General features: G+C 40.1%; 1 protein-coding gene across 1 annotated transcript in view; it reads right to left on the bottom strand.

Annotated features, from left to right (window-relative positions):
- Positions 1-18,700, bottom strand: part of ENTPD3 (ectonucleoside triphosphate diphosphohydrolase 3) — a 61,175-nt gene that overhangs the window by 31,761 nt on the left and 10,714 nt on the right. The window contains exons 2-3 of the mRNA XM_075212414.1: positions 5,672-5,805; positions 772-889 (exon numbers count right to left, since the gene is read on the bottom strand). Coding sequence (XP_075068515.1) covers positions 772-889; positions 5,672-5,797 — 244 coding nt within the window. The 5' untranslated portion in view covers positions 5,798-5,805. The remainder of the gene's footprint in view (positions 1-771; positions 890-5,671; positions 5,806-18,700) is intronic.

Below are 18,700 nucleotides of genomic sequence, written 5' to 3'. Positions count from 1 at the left end.
TCTGCCTCCAGGGATTTACTTTACAGAAATTAAAGAACCAAATCACAGTAAATGTCAATTAATTCAATTTGATCAATGTCAAAATTAATTTACGACAATGAGGTTTTTTGCTCACAATATAATTTGCTACAGTTAACATAATTTGACTAAATGTCAGTTATGATAAATGGTGAAGGGCAGTTATGGTTACTGTCTAAGATTTCTACAATGACTGGTTCATATTTCATGTGTTTGCTTTCTGCTGTCTTTCCTTGTTCCAACCGTACTATACAACCGCTAACTGCACAAAATGCCAGTTCCCAATGACTGCTTTATTAGTTATTATTGGAGTCAGATAATGCTGCGTCCTCACGATAACCACTTTCCCCACCAAATGTCATTCTGCTACCTTTTGTGTTCCACACGCCTCTTATATTTCAAGCACATAAATAACAAGATAACAGTAAAAAAATAATAATATTACTACATCAATTTGTGTATATTTTAAAGTGACGTAACCTAACGTTTGTACTATACGTAATGTACTGTATATACAATGATTGGGGCACTTCTAGCATGGCAGACATTTGACAAACTGACTTGTTGGAAAGGGGGCATCCTATTACAGTGCCATGTTGAAAGTCACTGAGCTCTTCAGTGCGATCCATTCTACTGCTAATGTTTGACAATGGAGACTGCATGGCTATGTGCTTGATTTTATGCAACTGTTAGCAATGGGATTGGCCGCAATGGGCAAAACACGCCACAATGAGTGAAAAAATGCATTCTTACCATTTACATTGCACTTGAAGGTCTGACTCACTACCCCAGTGTTGTTTTCTTTTTCGGCAGGCCACTGGTACACATATACTGTGGTCCTTGAGGATCCCGCATCCAACACTATTCCATACTGAACAGACATAAGAGAGAGAGAGAGAGATACATTAGCAGATATAAACTGCTAATTTAGTTCAACTGGTTAAATGTGTTTAACAGTGTCGACACAAACTGTGCAATATGCCCAGTGCAGACATATTGGTTTTAGAGGCTGTTTCTTCATGAAGTTCTGGGAAAAGCACTCATGTTTGTTTATGGGGAAATTATGAAGTAAAAAATGATAAATGGAAGTTACAGGTCACACGATGGGCACTGGTTCCTATTAACTTCCGATTCTGAGCAGGGATCGGAATAGACTCTGAGGCGCATCGGCAAATTGCTGTCAGGGGGAGCTGCAAATGGCACCGCCAGCCCTGTATATATAGAAACTTTTGTGAAGTGGACATTCTCATTATTCAGCAAATGAACCTAAAGAAATGTGTAATAGAATAAATTATGGTACAAATATAAGTTGGATAAAATATTATTAATGTATTATATGTGTTTAGATAGAATAGTTCAACTGTCTGTATTTCTATGTATTCTGTGCAAGGGTTAAATTCTTTCTACGTGTCTTAGAATGAATAGGGGGACTCATTGTATACAGGATGTTCGAATAGATACCAGACATTTTAAGTAGGCATGAGCCTTAGGAATGTGAAAGGTCACATATGCCCCTTGACCTTAAGCATATAGGTTTTCTGTTTGATGAAATATCTGTCAAAAGCATTTATAATTGATTTCTTTAGTATGTGATATGATTAGTGACGTCTGTTAGGAGGGGTGGATTTTTATGTATATAATCTGTGTACATTGAATAAAGAGTCAGTCTTGCTCTATCCTGAACTAAGACTCATGCATTGAATTATGGAAGAATAAAAGAACTTTGTCATTTCCACACTGGTCATGTGCTTAACAGTAGCTTCACAACCGTGAACTTGAGAGTTAACTCTGTCAATTTGAAAGTTCAATAGCAATAGATCAATATTGTCTTGAATGTGTGGCCACCTACTGACATCTGCATCCTCAAAAAGTTAGACTGATAGGGCTAATCATTACTCACACTGGATCAGAGCCGTAACTAGGGTGGTGCGGGCGGTGCTGTCGCCCAGGGCGCAAGCCCGAGGGGGGCGCAGCAGCCGCCCGCTACCTTCCCCTCTGGCACAGAGTAAAAAAAAAAAGAAAACATTTTTAAAAAAAAATAAAAAAAATTGTGTCCCCTCCCCCGACTCGCGGCACCCCCCCCTCCCCCCGCGACTCGTGCGGGGGGGGGGGGGGTGCCGCGAGTCGGGGGAGTGGGGGGTCGGATGCCGCGAGAGGGGGGAGGGGCTAGTGTGGTGGCTGGCTGACGTGTACTCGCAATGTGTTGAGTGCGGCGCAGAGTGAATTCCTGCAGGCTGATGAGGTGAGTGTTTTTGATTGTCTTTATTTTTAGAGTCTTTATTCTGTTCGGGGGATAGGGACAGGTACTGGAGGGGGAGGAATAAGTAAAGAAGACTTCACAGCGGGGAATAAGTGAACATGTGTACAGGGGGGGGGGGGGGGGTGTAGCTTCTTTTAGTTATCTCCAACCTCTGGGCTCTCTGCAATGGGCACAAACCTATCCAGAGATCAACTTTGTATTGTATTGCATGGCAAAAAAATAAATAACTAAAAACACGCAAGAGAAGACAGAAGTATCAAACAAGATATTTAGCAAATGTTGCTTAGATATACAGTCCAATGAGTTAACATTTAAATCCACTTTCCATCAAACAATTTACTGAAACATCAGCTATCGTAAAAATTTGTGCTCTACATTTCAAATAAAATGGATGCAGAGTTATTTTACTTCAAGGCAATAGCAAGACATTTGTGAGTGAACATGGCTGCTGTGGGGGGAGGGGCTGAGTGAGTGAACATGGGGGGGGCTGAGTGAGTGAACATGGCTGTGGGGGGGGGCTGAGTGAGTGAACATTGCTGTGGGGGGGGGGGCTGAGTGAGTGAACATGGCTGCTGGGGGGGGCTGAGTGAGTGAAGATGGCTGCTGGGGGGGAGGGGGCTGAGTGAGTGAACATGGCTGCTGGGGGGGAGGGGGCTGAGTGAGTGAACATGGCTGCTGGGGGGGGGCTGAGTGAGTGAACATGGCTGCTGGGGGGGGCTAAGTGAGTGAACATGGCTGCTGTGAGGGGGAGCTGAGTGAGTGAACATGGCGGCTGGGGGGGGGCTGAGTGAGTGACCATGGCTGCAGGGGGGGGGGGGGGGAGTGAAAGTTTGTTAATATAGTGTGTGTGGCTGCAGTATTTTAATTAGGCGTGTGAGGGAAAGGAGGATCTTAATATAGTGTGGAAGGTGGGCTATTTAATGGTGGAGTGAAGGTGGGGGCTAATTATTTAAGGTGAGGTGACAGAATATTTAATTTAATGCTGGGGTGGTTTGGGGCTATTATTTGAACATGGGGCTGATTTTGGAGAGGAGGGCTATTTATTAAATGTGAATATGAATTATTCATTGCCGGGGATGGTTGTGGAAAATGGTTATATTTATTAAATGTAAATGCTATTTATTGCTGGGACTGTTTGGAGGGAGGGAAATAAGTTTTGATTAAATGGGTATACTGTCAATTTAATGTTGGGGCTGGTTGGAGGGAAATAGGTCTACTTATTAAATCTGAATATTATTGTTGGGAATGGGGGGAGGCCTAATTATAAAGCGTGAGTGCTATTGATTTAACAACGGGGCTGGTTGGAGTTTTCTAAATCTCATGTACCCATTTTTTTCAAAATAGGGATCCACAGGATCAAGACAAGAAGGAACGGAGCTAAAGAAACCAGCTGCTACATGTGATGAAAGTGACCAAGACAGGTAGGAGAGAGCAGGACAGTCTGACAACTGTCCTGAATCTGATGGGACAGCCCTGAATTTGGGTGGCTGTCTCGCTTAGTCAGGATTTGGTCCGACTAAAAGGACAGTTGGGAGGTATGTCCCCGCTTCACCACGTACTGCTTGTGCAGGCAGAGCTGTGTGCAACTAACAGTAGTGCACACTGTATTGCCTGTTTATTTGTGTAAAATGATAACCATGCTACATCATAGGAGCCCCCCTGCCTTAAGTGCCCCGGGCCCCCCAAAGCCTTAACCCAGCTCTGTATGTGAGGGGCCACTGTGTGTGTATTATGTGTATGTGAGGGGCCACTGTGTGTGTGAAGGGGGAGGCCCAAACCAATATCTTCCCTAGGGCCCCATGAGGTGTAAATCTGGCTCTGATAGATATATATATCATGCATTTGCAAATATGTGTAACAGAATTCTTTCAGTAAAGTTCTAGCCACACCCCCACATTAGGTTGGCCACACCCACTTGGCAAATGTCCCTCCCACTTCGAAGGGGGGCGCCGGTGCCCTGTCTCGCCCAGGGCACCGAAATGTCTAGTTACGGCACTGCACTGGATTATAGTATTATTTCATGTAACACATTTTGTGTCTTCTTATGCGGAAGCCCTGTAATGGTTTGTGCTTTTAATCTCAAAACCTGAGGTAGAGCTGTATTGAAAAAGCAGTAAGCTAAACTGCAGAGTCACTGCTAAATCCATACACTGAATATATATACATGCAGCAATATTTAATGCACAATAGTCTCAGTGGGAGAAAGTATTAAATATGCCAACAAAGTAATTTGGGAGGAAAGAGACAGAATCACATCTTAAAAGTCAAACACTTCATTGATAACCAGACTCACTAGAACAGTGAGACGCACTTTCAGGCAATGCTTACTGTGGAAAATATTTAAATAAACTTCCCGAAAGGAAAAGGTACATCTGGAAAATGCCATTTACATAGAAGCCCTGCCAGTCAATGACCAGCCAACTTGGCATATGGAGCACGAAGCAGAATATTCACCTACAGCCAGATCCATTCTGGCCTTAGTAATGCAGGACAGGTTGTTCAGATAAGCAGTATGAACAGTTTCACTACAATAATGAGCAGTGACAAAATATTCAAATAAGTTTCTTCAAAAGGAGCAGTGTCCATGAACAATAACAGTGACATTCTATCTTACAAGCACCATACCACATACTTGCCTACTTTTTAAATCTGTACTCCGGGAGATCGGAGTACAGATCATGTGACAGAAGGCAGGAGGTGGCATGATGATGTCATTACGTCACTATAGCCCCGCCCCTACCATAAAATACAGACATTCAAGGTATTGAATAGCGGGGGGTGGGACTTAATGATGTAATTAAGCCCCACCCCTCACTATTCAATGTCGTGAATTTTGGCATTTTACAGGGTGCGGGAGGTTTGCCTACAATTCCGGGAGTCTGGGAGGACTCCCCGAAATTTGGGAGCCTGCCAGAAATTCCGGGAGAGTAGGCAAGTATGCCATACCATTACTACTCAATAATTACCTTTAGGAATAACGCACAAATCATTTTCAGCTAAATTTGGATGGTTTATTTAAGTAATAAACCACACAAAGAAACTTTACAATAAATGACAAATAAGGAACCTTACAAGACAGTTCTAAAGGAAAAGAGAACATTTTTAAATATACATGGGACCTAAAAATGCTTTAGATTACAGACACTTTTAGAATTTTTAGCATTACTTAAAACATTCGATACTGGCGCATTTTACTTAATTTGTGCATTCAACAGGTTCTACATTTATGGATCATAACACATGGCTTACAAGATCAGTTATGGTGGGGTGGATCTCCAGGTTTTCATTTGTTTGTTGCAAGCCTATTATGTACGAACATAACTAATAAAATAAGTACTCTGGTTTAAATCTTATTATTTTGCACATTAAAACATCATGGTTAACTTGACTCACCTTCAGACCAGGAGAAAGGGCCCGCTCATGGTGAATCTGAATATACGCAATGGCAATGATAACAGATACACTGATTAAGAGGAACAAAATAGAAACAATGAGAGGAACTTTCACCTTTAAAGGCATCCCAGTATCTGTAATAAAAACAAAAAGACAAAACAATTAGACAGGGCCGTTAGTACTATAAATAACCAGATATTTAGTTCTCTCTTGCAGTAAAATGGGAACTAATAATAGTTTTTTAACATACATAATGGTAATATATGTATAAACTCCTGTAATCAGTATATAAACAGTGAGTTCTGATGTCATCACTTCAGTGCTCATTAGAAAGATGTTCCCAATACTACTTATAAAATCTGCCAGCAGAAAGTGTCTGATCAGAATCCTAAAGACTGATATGCTTCTTAGTGTGCTAACTATAGGAATGTATAACAAACTATGACACAAACGAAAAACATTTGTTGGTGGATTGCAATATACTGTAACTCTTTCCGGTTAGTAAGAAGCTTTATCACTGCAATATAAATCACATTTAGATATGTATTTTTTTTACCCCCAATTGAAAGATTTAGAAGATATTAATACATTTTCATGATTGATTTAATCAGTTCATTGTGTATGCTATTTTGCTCTGACCAATTACTTAACCTGCCTGCAATATTTTTACAATGTTTTGTCACATGTCACAATCTGAAACAAGGTGTTAAAAAGTATTCTGAAAGGGCTTGTCTCAACTAGCTATACTATAGAGTAACTACTAAGAAACGCTGAGTCACTTTGAGATGATGATCATTATTAGTAATAGAAAAATCTGATAACTGCAGAGTTAGGGTAGTGTCATGTGAGTGGTTTTATTTTTTGTTTTTAAATGATGCTTTAATGTTGAAATAAATGTTTTTCTTCTAAATAGTGTCACACAAGCAGATTTCCTGCTCTGAAAGATTTTACCATGCCATTTAGAGTCTGCAGGAAACAACTGGATGAACAAGGGGCCTGATTCATTAAGGATCTTAAATGAAGAGGATCTCCTGGACAAAACCATGTTACAATGCAAGGGGGGCAAATTAGTATTCTGTTTTGCACATAAGTTAAATACTGACTGTTTTTTCATCTAACACACACATATCAACTTTAAATTTCAGTGTACAAATAAGCTATCAAGTATTTGTGTGCTACATGAAAAAACAGTCAGTATTTAACTTATGTGCAAAACAGAACACTCATTTGCACCCCTTGCATTGTAACATGGTTTTGTCCAGGAGACTGAAATAAGGATCCTCTCCATTTAAGATCCTTAATGAATCAGACCCAAAGTGCTTATCTTTCCTGCACCTGTCACATAAGCATTAAATCTGCTCAGATATTATTTAGAGACACCACCTGTAGAGTTGATCTGTTCATAGAACATTGATGTTTTGTATAGGTTGCTACTATTTTAAATGTGTTTAGTCAGTATTTAGGTTTTTGCTTTGATTACTACCAAACCAATTAACAACATTCCACTTGTCCAGTTTATGAGATAAGGAAAACACTGTACAGTGTGTGAAGATTGTTGGAAGTTATGAGTAAACTGCATGCAAACCTTAATAGAGATATTGAGCACTGTAAGCGCCAATAGTTTTCAAACCTTCAATGCAGGTTTACATATTGATAGAAACTGGGAAAAATACAGACAGTGCAGGTAGAGGCAAAAATTCCTAAGGCATGTGAATTTTAGGTTGTGTGTACCTGTGAACCACTGTCAATCTGACTGTGCAACTAGGTGAAGTGTTGAAACAGTAAATAAAGGAGAGAAATTTCCTTGTGAGATGGTCTGATGATGATTGTTAACATCTGTGTCACTTCATGTACTACTACACGGAGGAGGACAAGGGAAGAACGGCTTCAGGCGGGGGTGATGCTGTAGGTAAAGCCAGGAGACAGTATGATGACTACTTCACTACCATGATGGTTACCAGGACGAGGGGTGTAGTTGAAGGAGAGGCCACCATAGGTGAATGCAGAAGGGTGTTTGTGTTAGGGGTTCCCTTGCTTTCTGTTAGGACTAGGAGACAGAAGGAGAGGGAGAGGAAAAGGTTGTGGGTGATTGAAAGTTTGCTGCAGGCAGATCTTGAGTTCCAGAGTGCATAGGAGACAGAGAATGATTCAAATTAAATTAAAATTAATATTAAAATAATTGAACTAAAAAATAATAATGGCAAAGGATATTTTTTAAGCAGTTGCTTACATTTTATACCTCTCTTTTGCTACACATTTTCAAGCTACACCCTACATATAATTTTATTCAATAGAAGAATTTACTGTATATACTCGTGTATAAGCCGACTTTTTCAGCACATTTTTTATGCTGAAAAAGCCCCCCTCGTCTTATACTCGAGTGAGTCCCTATTCTCCGGTCCCTCAGCTCTTAACTTCCGCAGTGGAACGCATGTGCGTTCCACTGACACGAACTTCAGCATTTGGAAGTTCCAAATGCCGAACTTCCTGTTAGTTGAACGCACATTTCGTTCCACTGCGGAAATTAAGGGCTGAAGAAAATCCCTCCCTCCCTCCCTCCCTCCCTCAAAAGCATTAGGTCACAAATTAACCAACCAAGGAAGGTAAAAAAGACGTTTTTGTTTTTTTTTATTCCTCTGGCTGTGTACTTTCGTGGGCTGATGTGGGTATTTAATGATTTTTGGTACATTTGGAGACATTTTGGGAGCCTGAGTTTATTAAAAGAAGCAAGTCATTTTTGGACTGTACTTTCAGGGAATATGTGCTTATGAATACGCACAGTTATGGTACTAGCTGTATATGTATTTATCTAATGCATAGAAGTCACCCCCCAATATTTTTATTTGTAAAAATTTATCAGTAGCTGGTGCATTTCCCACCCTAAGCTTATACTCGAGTCAATACGTTTTCCAAGTTTTTGGTGGTAAAATTAGGTGCCTCGGCTTATATTCGGGTAGGCTTATACTCGAGTATATACGGTACCTTGTAATTTCGTTTTTGAATGATCATCTGTCGGCTCCATTGCTGTGGGAAACAATTTCCCACAGTAAACAAAGGAAAATCTGTTCAGCTAGACAGCCCTTCCAGGTACCAAGCAGTAGAAATAGATAGGCCAGTATGATGTTCCTTTTTAATAAAAATGTATTTATATTGTACCTGAAGGGGACACAATTCATAAAAGGGGATTAAAAAGTTTAGATCTCATTTAATAGCTTAGGATTTAAGTAGCATTTGATCTTAAGTGTATGTCTTCTTGAGGGGAATTTAGACATTTTTGCATACATTTACATCACATCGACAAGGTCATAACTTTCCTGTAACATATTTTTTATCAATACAAGATTACCAGGGCTATTCTAGGAAGTGAAAGTTATTATGTTTGGCCAATGCTTGGAAACCTTATCATAAATTCTAAAATAAGCAAAGAAGAAAGCAGATATGAAAGTGACTGTGATTTAATGGCAGTAGCATCACCTGTAGCTTTATTGTTCTCTGTAGTATTTGCACTGACAGTATGAGGATTTAAGCCATTAGTTTGATTCTTTAGATCACAGTTCCTCTAAAAATTGTTCCTCTATTGGCTTTGCTAAACATGGGAACTAAGTCATTTCACTGTTGCAAAGTATTCCCATAGAATAAATACTACACATACTACATTGGTGCCGACTTCCAAATGGACAGTAGCTTTACTCAACTCAATTCAGTGACATGGAAAGTAAAATATGTTAGCATCTAATAAATAGATGTCATGTTTATGTATAATATATAAAAAACAAGAAATAATATTTGGAATAAGACATTTCAATACATCATTCCATCGATTATAGATTGAGCTGAAAGTTCCTGTATAATTCACGGCTGGTTCCAAACATAGAAGACAGTTAACATCCAGTCGCTGCAGATGAAATCTATAGCCTAGCCTATTATCCACAATCTAGCATTGAGTGCTTTGTTCAAGCTTCTCTTCAACAGTAAGAAAAGTCATCAAGTTGATCCTGTTTCACTTCTAAATACACTTAGGATGAGTACACACTACCGAAATTTTATCCCTATGTAGTTATCGATAACGATTTTAACAACGACTGGTAAGAAAAAGTCCCGATCAGCATGTTGATTCATGTGTACACACTATACACGATTTACCTTCAGATCTATGCTCTTCATAAGTCATAACCATCAGCTGAAAAGATCATGGCTCTATGGAGATCCTGATCATGACTGTATACACACTGCAGAATTGGAACAACATCGTTCCATCATTGAACAAAATTTTTAATTCAGTTTCAAAATCAAATGAAATTATACGATGTGCTTTGGAACGATCACTCATCGTTGCAGTGTACACACTAACACAACATCAGGCTGAACAGTCGTTTATCGGGTGATTGGCCCGATAATCATCTGAAAACTATGTAGTGTGTACCCAGCCATACTCCAATAAATTCATGCAACTCTGAAAAATCTGATGCACCCGAATGAAAAACATATATATATATATATATATATATATATATAAATTTATATATATGCAGGGCCGGACTGGTCATCTGGCACTTCTGGCATTTGCCAGAAGGGCCGATGGCCGTATGGGCCAGTCCAGTACCCTGCGCAGAGATCATGTGAGTATTTGTATACTCACGCCGGTCTGGTACCGGCACGCGATCATGTGAGTATACAAATACTCACATGATCGCGGCGCTGGTGTCCCTCTCCCCCCTCCCTTCATTTGCACTGAAGGTCGGGCGTGACGTCATCACATCACGCCAGACATTCAGTGAGGAGTGGCACACAGAAGAAATAAGACAGAAGAGAAGAAAAGAAAATAAAGATGAAAGAAAGCCATATAGAGGAAAGTAAAAGACTGGAAAAAAGCAGACAGACACAGGGGGGTGAAGAAAGGGGGAGAAATAAAAGGCACAGGGGGGGCTGAAGAAAGGGGGGGGGATAAAAGGCACAGGGAGATGATGAAACGGGGGGAATAAAAGGCACAGGGGATGAAGAAATGGAGGGGGAATAAAAGGCACAGGTGGATGAAGAAAGGCGGGGAATAAAAGGCACAGGGGGATGAAGAAAGGGGGGGAATAAAAGGCACAGCGGGATGAAAAAAAGGGGGGGTTAAATGGCACAGGGGGATGAAGAAGGGGGAGCAGCATGGAACAGGGTGATGAAGAGGAGCAAAAGCAGCATGGCAGAGCGTGAGGAGGGGCAAAAGCAGTATGGCAGAGTGTGATGAATGGGAGAAAAGCAGCATGGAGGCGCAGTGCGATCATAAGGAGGCATGGTGTGGTTGTGATGAAGGGGCACAGTGTGATCATGCCCCCAATATAATGTGGCCACGCCCTTGGTTTTTTCCTGCTCATCAACAGAGGTGGGCCTGTATGCTTCAAATGCCAGGGCTAATTTTTAGTCCCAGTCCGGCCCTGTATATATGTATATATATATAGTCCTCCTTCATTTTCTCATGTGTCATTTTAGAACAGACAGTGTGTAGGGATGAAGTTAGCTGCAGTGCGATGCTCTGAAGATAGCATTCAGACTGAAAGAGGGACATAGAAAACAATAGAACAGTTGTGATTATTGTAAAGCAGTTCTGTAGGGATCAGTCAGCTAGAATGGTTTGCTGATCAATTGGTTTTACTTTCAATCTGTTAGAGAGTTTAGATGGAGTAGTGGTTACTGGTTGTTATTAATGCATATATATAGTACTAGTATATAGACTGAGTTAGATATCAAGCTAAGCTTTTCGGAGTTTGATAAATAGGCCCATTTTGCTGTAGCGATTAACACTTTAGTGACTGGGATATCTCAGGTGATATGACCTTGATAAATAGTTTCATTACTTTTATATAGCCTAATCCTGTGAAGATGGCTGTTTTTGCAGTAATTAAGGCTTGGAAAGATTTGTAAAATTGGCCCCTAAGACATGCAAAATGTACAAACTTGGCTATGAAATGGCAGATGAAATTTAATGTAGGTAAATGTATGGTGAGGGCACCTAAGCTGTGATAATAAATATATGAAAAATCAATACTGACAATATCAGTTATATCCCGATCATGTGACACTAACGTCACTCGATATTGACAGCCTCATATCTATAGGGAAATACCAATTAGATAATAATCCGATCATGTGATACTTGGAACCAATCAGACCTTAGTTGCTAGAAAACTAATGCCACAACAAATAAATGAGTGTGACCGCACAAAGGGGGGACTAGCATATGTAACTTTATGGGTAAAATACCTTTATATAATACAGATGGGGTGCTCCCTCTTATGTTAAATAATCAATTAGAAAAATAAGAGAATGAAAGAAAAACAGAAGAGGCACTCCAATCCCAAAGCCAATAATAGTTGGTTAAAAAACTAAATTTTTATTAATAAACTATTTTTAAAATATTTATTCTCAGAAACAAAAGGAAAAATATTGGTTAAAAATGGTACTGTGTGTATGTATGGTGTACAATAAAAAATATTTTCGGAGCCCTTCAGTGGTAATATAGGCAGATATCAAACCAAACCTTGGTTGAAGAATAGTTGTTAAATACTACATATTATTAAATATCGCAGTCCCATTAAAAATTCCAACAAGGAAAGCACAGTATATCACCAGCTGCTATATCATTGCTGGATATCTCCAAATAATATCTGGCTTCCTTTTTGACATGTATTAGTCTATTTATAAATATTCTAGAGCTGCATATATGTATGTAGATAACTGGTGCTAATCGTGGGTTAGCAGTATCTACTCAATAATTTTTAGCACTCCTCAGTGTTTTTGGGGTGTCCTCCCTAATTGTGCATTAATATTTCTGGCTGTCAAAAGTCATATCTGTCAGCAGTATCTACTCAATAATTTTTAGCACTCCTCAGTGTTTTTGGGGTGTCCTCCCTAATTGTGCATTAATATTTCTGGCTGTCAAAAGTCATATCTGTCAGCAGTATCTACTCAATAATTTTTAGCACTCCTCAGTGTTTTTGGGGTGTCCTCCCTAATTGTGCATTAATATTTCTGGCTGTCAAAAGTCATATCTGTCAGCAGTATCTACTCAATAATTTTTAGCACTCCTCAGTGTTTTTGGGGTGTCCTCCCTAATTGTGCATTAATATTTCTGGCTGTCAAAAGTCATATCTGTCAGCAGTATCTACTCAATAATTTTTAGCACTCCTCAGTGTTTTTGGGGTGTCCTCCCTAATTGTGCATTAATATTTCTGGCTGTCAAAAGTCATATCTGTCAGCAGTATCTACTCAATAATTTTTAGCACTCCTCAGTGTTTTTGGGGTGTCCTCCCTAATTGTGCATTAATATTTCTGGCTGTCAAAAGTCATATCTGTCAGCAGTATCTACTCAATAATTTTTAGCACTCCTCAGTGTTTTTGGGGTGTCCTCCCTAATTGTGCATTAATATTTCTGGCTGTCAAAAGTCATATCTGTCAGCAGTATCTACTCAATAATTTTTAGCACTCCTCAGTGTTTTTGGGGTGTCCTCCCTAATTGTGCATTAATATTTCTGGCTGTCAAAAGTCATATCTGTCAGCAGTATCTACTCAATAATTTTTAGCACTCCTCAGTGGTTTGCGCTCAGAATGGATTCAAAGCAGTCCACATATGATCTAAATGAGCAACCAGGTTCTGTCACCAGTCCTGATGTTAGTGTTCCCAGTACGTCATCTGGCCAAGGCGATGTCAAACAACAGAGTGTTTTCAAATTAGTGCAAAAAACAAAAACCAAAAAAAAATTTACTGTATTGAAGCGAAAAAGAAGTGTAACTGAGCAAAAGTTAAGTGACGATAAAAAAAAAATTGCAAGCATGCCATTCTACACACGCAGTGGCAAAGAGAGAATGAGGCCTTCACCTTTGGCTATTAGTGGCAGATCCCAAAAAGTTACCCAGGCTACAATTGGTGCACAACTACTGTTACGCGTCAAAGCTGAGCTGCAAGATACCAGTGAGGCATTACAGGAGAATATTTGCTCTGATTCACAAATGACAACAATCCCTGTGGAGAGTCCATCCAACAGTGGGATGTCTAATCGTGAGCATTCTGCTGATGTGTGCCTTAATAGCCCGAGTGTAGCCGGTGATACCCAAATTGAGGATGCCACTTTGGAATTAGAAGAGGATGAGGGGGAGATTTGTGTAGGCGACGAGGGCGCTAATGAGGATGTTGATGAGGATGAGGTTGTTTGTGTAAGTCCTGCACCAGTGGCAGCAGTTCTGGCACGTGACAAGAAAAAGGCCATTGTCATGCCTGGGCATAAAACAAAAAAATCCACTTCTTATGTGTGGAATTATTTCTACCCAAATCCAGACAACAATTGTATAGCCATTTGTAGTGTATGTGAAGCCACAGTCAGTCGAGGGAGGGACCTTAACCATCTTGGAACCTCGTCTATGTTACGCCATTTAACGAGAGTTCATGGCAAAGTGTTGGGAAAAGCTGAAAGTTCTTCCCAAAAGAATACAAGCACTCCCTCATCAGCTAAGACCCTCCGCTCACCGACATACCGACGGCTACAAAATACACCCACCACACCATCCTCATCAATATCCTCAGTAGCGCTCGGAGTTAGCCCGGCATCCCACTTAAGGCTGGATGACTCCGGCACTATTATTGATTCCTCTGAAGAAAGCGTTAGTCCTGCTGCTGCTGTTGCTGCTGCTGGGGGTGAATCGTCATCCCAGAGGCAGGTGAATAAAATGAGCAGTCCTACATTTCAGCAATTAACTGTGAAACAATCATTTGCGAGGGGAAGCAAATATGACAGCAGTCACCCAGTCGCCAAGCGAATCACAGACGCCATGGCTGCAATGTTAGTGTTAGATCTGCGTCCAATCTCCACAATAAACGCAGCTGGTTTTTCACAGTTAATTGAGGTTTTGTGTCCGCGTTACAGAATTCCATCGCGACACCATTTCTCCCGTAAAGCTATTCCACAACTATACCAAAAAGTGTGTAAAAATGTAGAGATTGCGCTGAAAAATGCCATTCTGCCCACTGTTCACTTAACCACAGATATGTGGACAAGTGGAAGTGGCCAAACCAAAGACTATATGACTGTGACAGCCCACTGGGTTGGTCATTCACCTTCACCAGCAGGAACAGCAGCAGCATGTACACCACTACGTAACATTTGTCACAGGCAGGCCACTCTTTGTATCACCGGCTTCACTAACAGGCATACGGCTGACAATTTGTTACGCAAACTGAGAGATGTGATTGATGCATGGCTTATACCACTCGGACTCTCCCCAGGGTATGTCATTTCAGATAACGCCAACAATATAGTGCGAGCATTACAGCTGGGTGATTTCCAACATATTCCCTGTTTTGCTCACACCATCAACTTGGTGGTGCAGAGCTTCCTACGAAATAACCGTGAGGTGCAGGAGATGCTTTCGGTGGCCCGTAAAATTTCAGGCCATTTCAGGCATTCAGCCACAGCATGTAGGAGATTACAGCAGCTCCAAGAGCAGTTTAACTTGCCCTGCCACCAACTTAAGCAAGAGGTGGTAACTCGGTGGAATTCCACCCTGTACATGCTTCAGAGGATGGAGGAACAGCGCAAAGCCATCCAAGCATATTGCACAAGTCATGACATTGGGAAAGGAGGGGGGATGTATTTCACTCTTGCACAGTGGGGAATCCTTTCAGTGCTGTGCAAGGTGCTGAAACTATTTGAAGTTGTGACATGTGAGGTCAGTGCAGACTCTGCTAGTTTGAGCCAAGTCATTCCTTTAATTAGACTATTGGAAAAGCAGCTTGAGAAAATGAAGGAGGAGCTGAAAGCAAGCAATTCAGCAAAGTATGTTGGCCTTGTCGATCAAGTACTTAATTCGCTTCACAATGATCCTCGAGTTATTAAGATCTTGAACTCGGATCAGTACGTTTTGGCCACTGTGCTTGATCCAAGGTTTAAAACCTACATTGAGTCTTTACTTGTAAATGAGCGAGATGTGAACTTTTGCAAGGAGCTATTGCTCAGCAAGTTGGCCGCTGAACTGGGCCTCGGCTTGACGACGTGTCCTCCTTCACTTTCTCAAGCTGTTGCTCGTAAAAAATTAAATTTCCAAAAAAGAAGCAGGGAAGACACAGGGGGCAGACGAGAACAATTTAACATCTGGGCTGGTTTGAAGGATTTTTCAAAAAAATGTGTCACTTTGCCCATAAGTCCATCCAATATGAGTATAAACATGCAAAGGATGGTGGAGGATTACTTTCAAGAGGTAGTTGATATGGAAATGTCAGACAGTCCCTTTCCTTACTGGGAAGAAAAGCAGGCCATTTGGAAACCCATGTACAAACTTGCTTTGCAATACCTAAGCTGCCCACCCTCCAGTGTGTACTCTGAACGAGTGTTCAGCACAGCAGGGAACTTAGTCAGTGATCGCCGTAGAAGGTTACTTCCCAAAAATGTGGAGAAAATGATGTTTATAAAAATGAACTACATCTTCCACGAGGAAGGCCTTCACCATCCAAGACATCCAAGCACTGACTGTTCTCTAATGGCGGATTCAAGCGGCGATGAATTGATAGTCTGTGATGATGACGTACACACTGATGAGGGTGAGGATGAAGCTGAAGATGATGCCGATAACATCTTTTTAAAACTTTCTATGTAAGTGTAGGGTGCAATCTACCCCCAAAGAGGAAAGGGACTTGTGGCATTTCCATATCACATACCATCTTGAAAGGCTGCTGTTAGGGCAATTTATCCTTAAGGGTAGGGTGTCATAGACAGAGTGACCCTAAACTGGCTTTGTCCATTTTTCATAATATTGTACAGTCTATAATGGCTGAATTTTTTGGTATTTTATACAAGTGGAGGGGGGCCTAGAGAGACAGAGTGACCCCAAACTGTCTTTCTCCATGTCAATTAATATTGTACAGTCTATAATGGCTGAATTTTTTAGTATTTTATACAAGTGGAGGGGGGCCTAGAGAGACAGAAACCAAACTGGCTTTCTCCATGTCAATTAATATTGTACAGTCTATAATGGCTGAATTTTTTGGTATTTTATACAAGTGGAGGGGGGCCTAGAGAGACAGAGTGACCCCAAACTGTCTTTCTCCATGTCAATTAATATTGTACAGTCTATAATGGCTGAATTTTTTAGTATTTTATACAAGTGGAGGGGGGCCTAGAGAGACAGAAACCAAACTGGCTTTCTCCATGTCAATTAATATTGTACAGTCTATAATGGCTGAATTTTTTGCTATTTTATACAAGTGGAGGGGGGCCTTGAGAGACAGAAACCAAACTGGCTTTTTCCATTTCTTTACATATTTAACTATAAGTGTAGGGTGTAATATACATTCAAAGACGATGGCTGCATTGCCAATATGCATAGATGGAGAGGAAGACAATCTGTTTTGTGTGTAGAATAGGCCTACCAACGAAGAATTAAACTGTTTTTTTGGATGATTTATTACCTCAACAATTAGATTACTTGTCTCTAAAACAGTTGGAGCACTAAATTGGGTTAATTTAGGCCCAAAAACATGGATTTTCCCAAAAAATAGCAAAACAAAACCAAACAAAACCAAAACCAAAACCAAAACACGCAATGGCGGTTTTGCAAAACCAAAACCAAAACCAAAACACGACGGTAATCCAGATCCAAAACCGAATCCAAAACCAAAACACGGGGGTCAGTGACCATCTCTAGTTAGAATTGACCACCCACATACAATATACAATATACAATACAGCACCGCCGCGGACGCTTCTTTGACAATGCTGCGGCTGCTGTATAGTACAGTGCCGCTATATAGGGCACTTTTTTAGCGGAGGGGAGGGGTTTCTGGAGACCCAGAAACCCCCCCTGCGTGCGCCACTGCCCTACATAGTCCGTATTTGTACATGAAACCGTGTTAGTTGCTAGAAAACTTATACAACATTGTAAGATTATATAATACAACGCTTATAAAGATAAATACAGTATCTATAAATAAATACAAAAATGAATTTAGCTATTATTAACTAGGCACCTTCTATTATTATAAATAATATTTATTTTTTTTCTAATTTTTTTAGTCACGCTGGATTATTCTCTATATTAGGCTTACTGAACACACTTGTTTAAATCGCAAAGTTATTATTTATCGTACATTTATAATGAGACATTTCAATATATACATCCAAGGAGTAGATTCCGTTTTGGATTGTTTGAGGCATACTGTTCTTTAATTTACTTCTATACAAAACGTGAACTCCGAATAGGTACTACTGATCCGAATTAGCATGAATATTATAAGAACCAGTGGAGTTCGAAATCAACATTCAACCCATTTGGAACAAGGGTCTGTAATTTATGTATCCAATACATTTCTTTTCTTGCTAATCTGGTTGCAATGTCTCTATATTTCCAATTTGCAGTAACGTTTAATTGAACAGTTATGGTTATCTGCAAAATGTTGAGATAAGGAATGGGTGAAGCATCCTTTTTTAATGCTATACAAATGTTCAGACATAAGTATTTTCAATGATCGAGAGGTGCGGCCTACATAATATTTGTTGCATTTACATTTAATTAAATATATCCCATTTTTCGTATGGCATGTAATGAATTCATCAATGGGATAGTTATTGTTCCCTATTTGAAAAGTAGTAATTTTGCTATTCTTGTTCTGGATCTAAGTATTTTTGCACATAGCACAGATCCCACATCTGTGGAAACCTTTTGATCGTATTCCATTTGTTGTTTCAGGTAACAAGCCTTTAACTAAATTGTCTTTAAGGATTTTTTGCCTTCCTATAGATGAAATTAGGGCATTCTGGAAGGATCTGACCAGTAATATTGTCTTTCTTGAGTAGTCCCCAATGTTTATTGACTATACGTTCATTCTCTTTGTGTTGATTATTGTATCTTGTAATAAATGACCACTGTCTATATTCATTATTGGTGGTTTTGCTGTTCCTTAGAGTATGATCTTTACTCAAACACCCTTCTCTATCCAATGCCTGGGCTTTTTCTTTAGCTTCTTCAACAAGAGATTCAGAGTAACCCCTCTGTCTGAAA

This window comes from Mixophyes fleayi, chromosome 5 (genome assembly GCF_038048845.1).
Source record: "Mixophyes fleayi isolate aMixFle1 chromosome 5, aMixFle1.hap1, whole genome shotgun sequence".
Lineage (NCBI taxonomy): Eukaryota > Metazoa > Chordata > Amphibia > Anura > Limnodynastidae > Mixophyes > Mixophyes fleayi.
The sequence above is the reverse complement of the archived record's forward strand: the minus strand, read 5'-3'. Positions and strand labels throughout refer to the sequence as shown.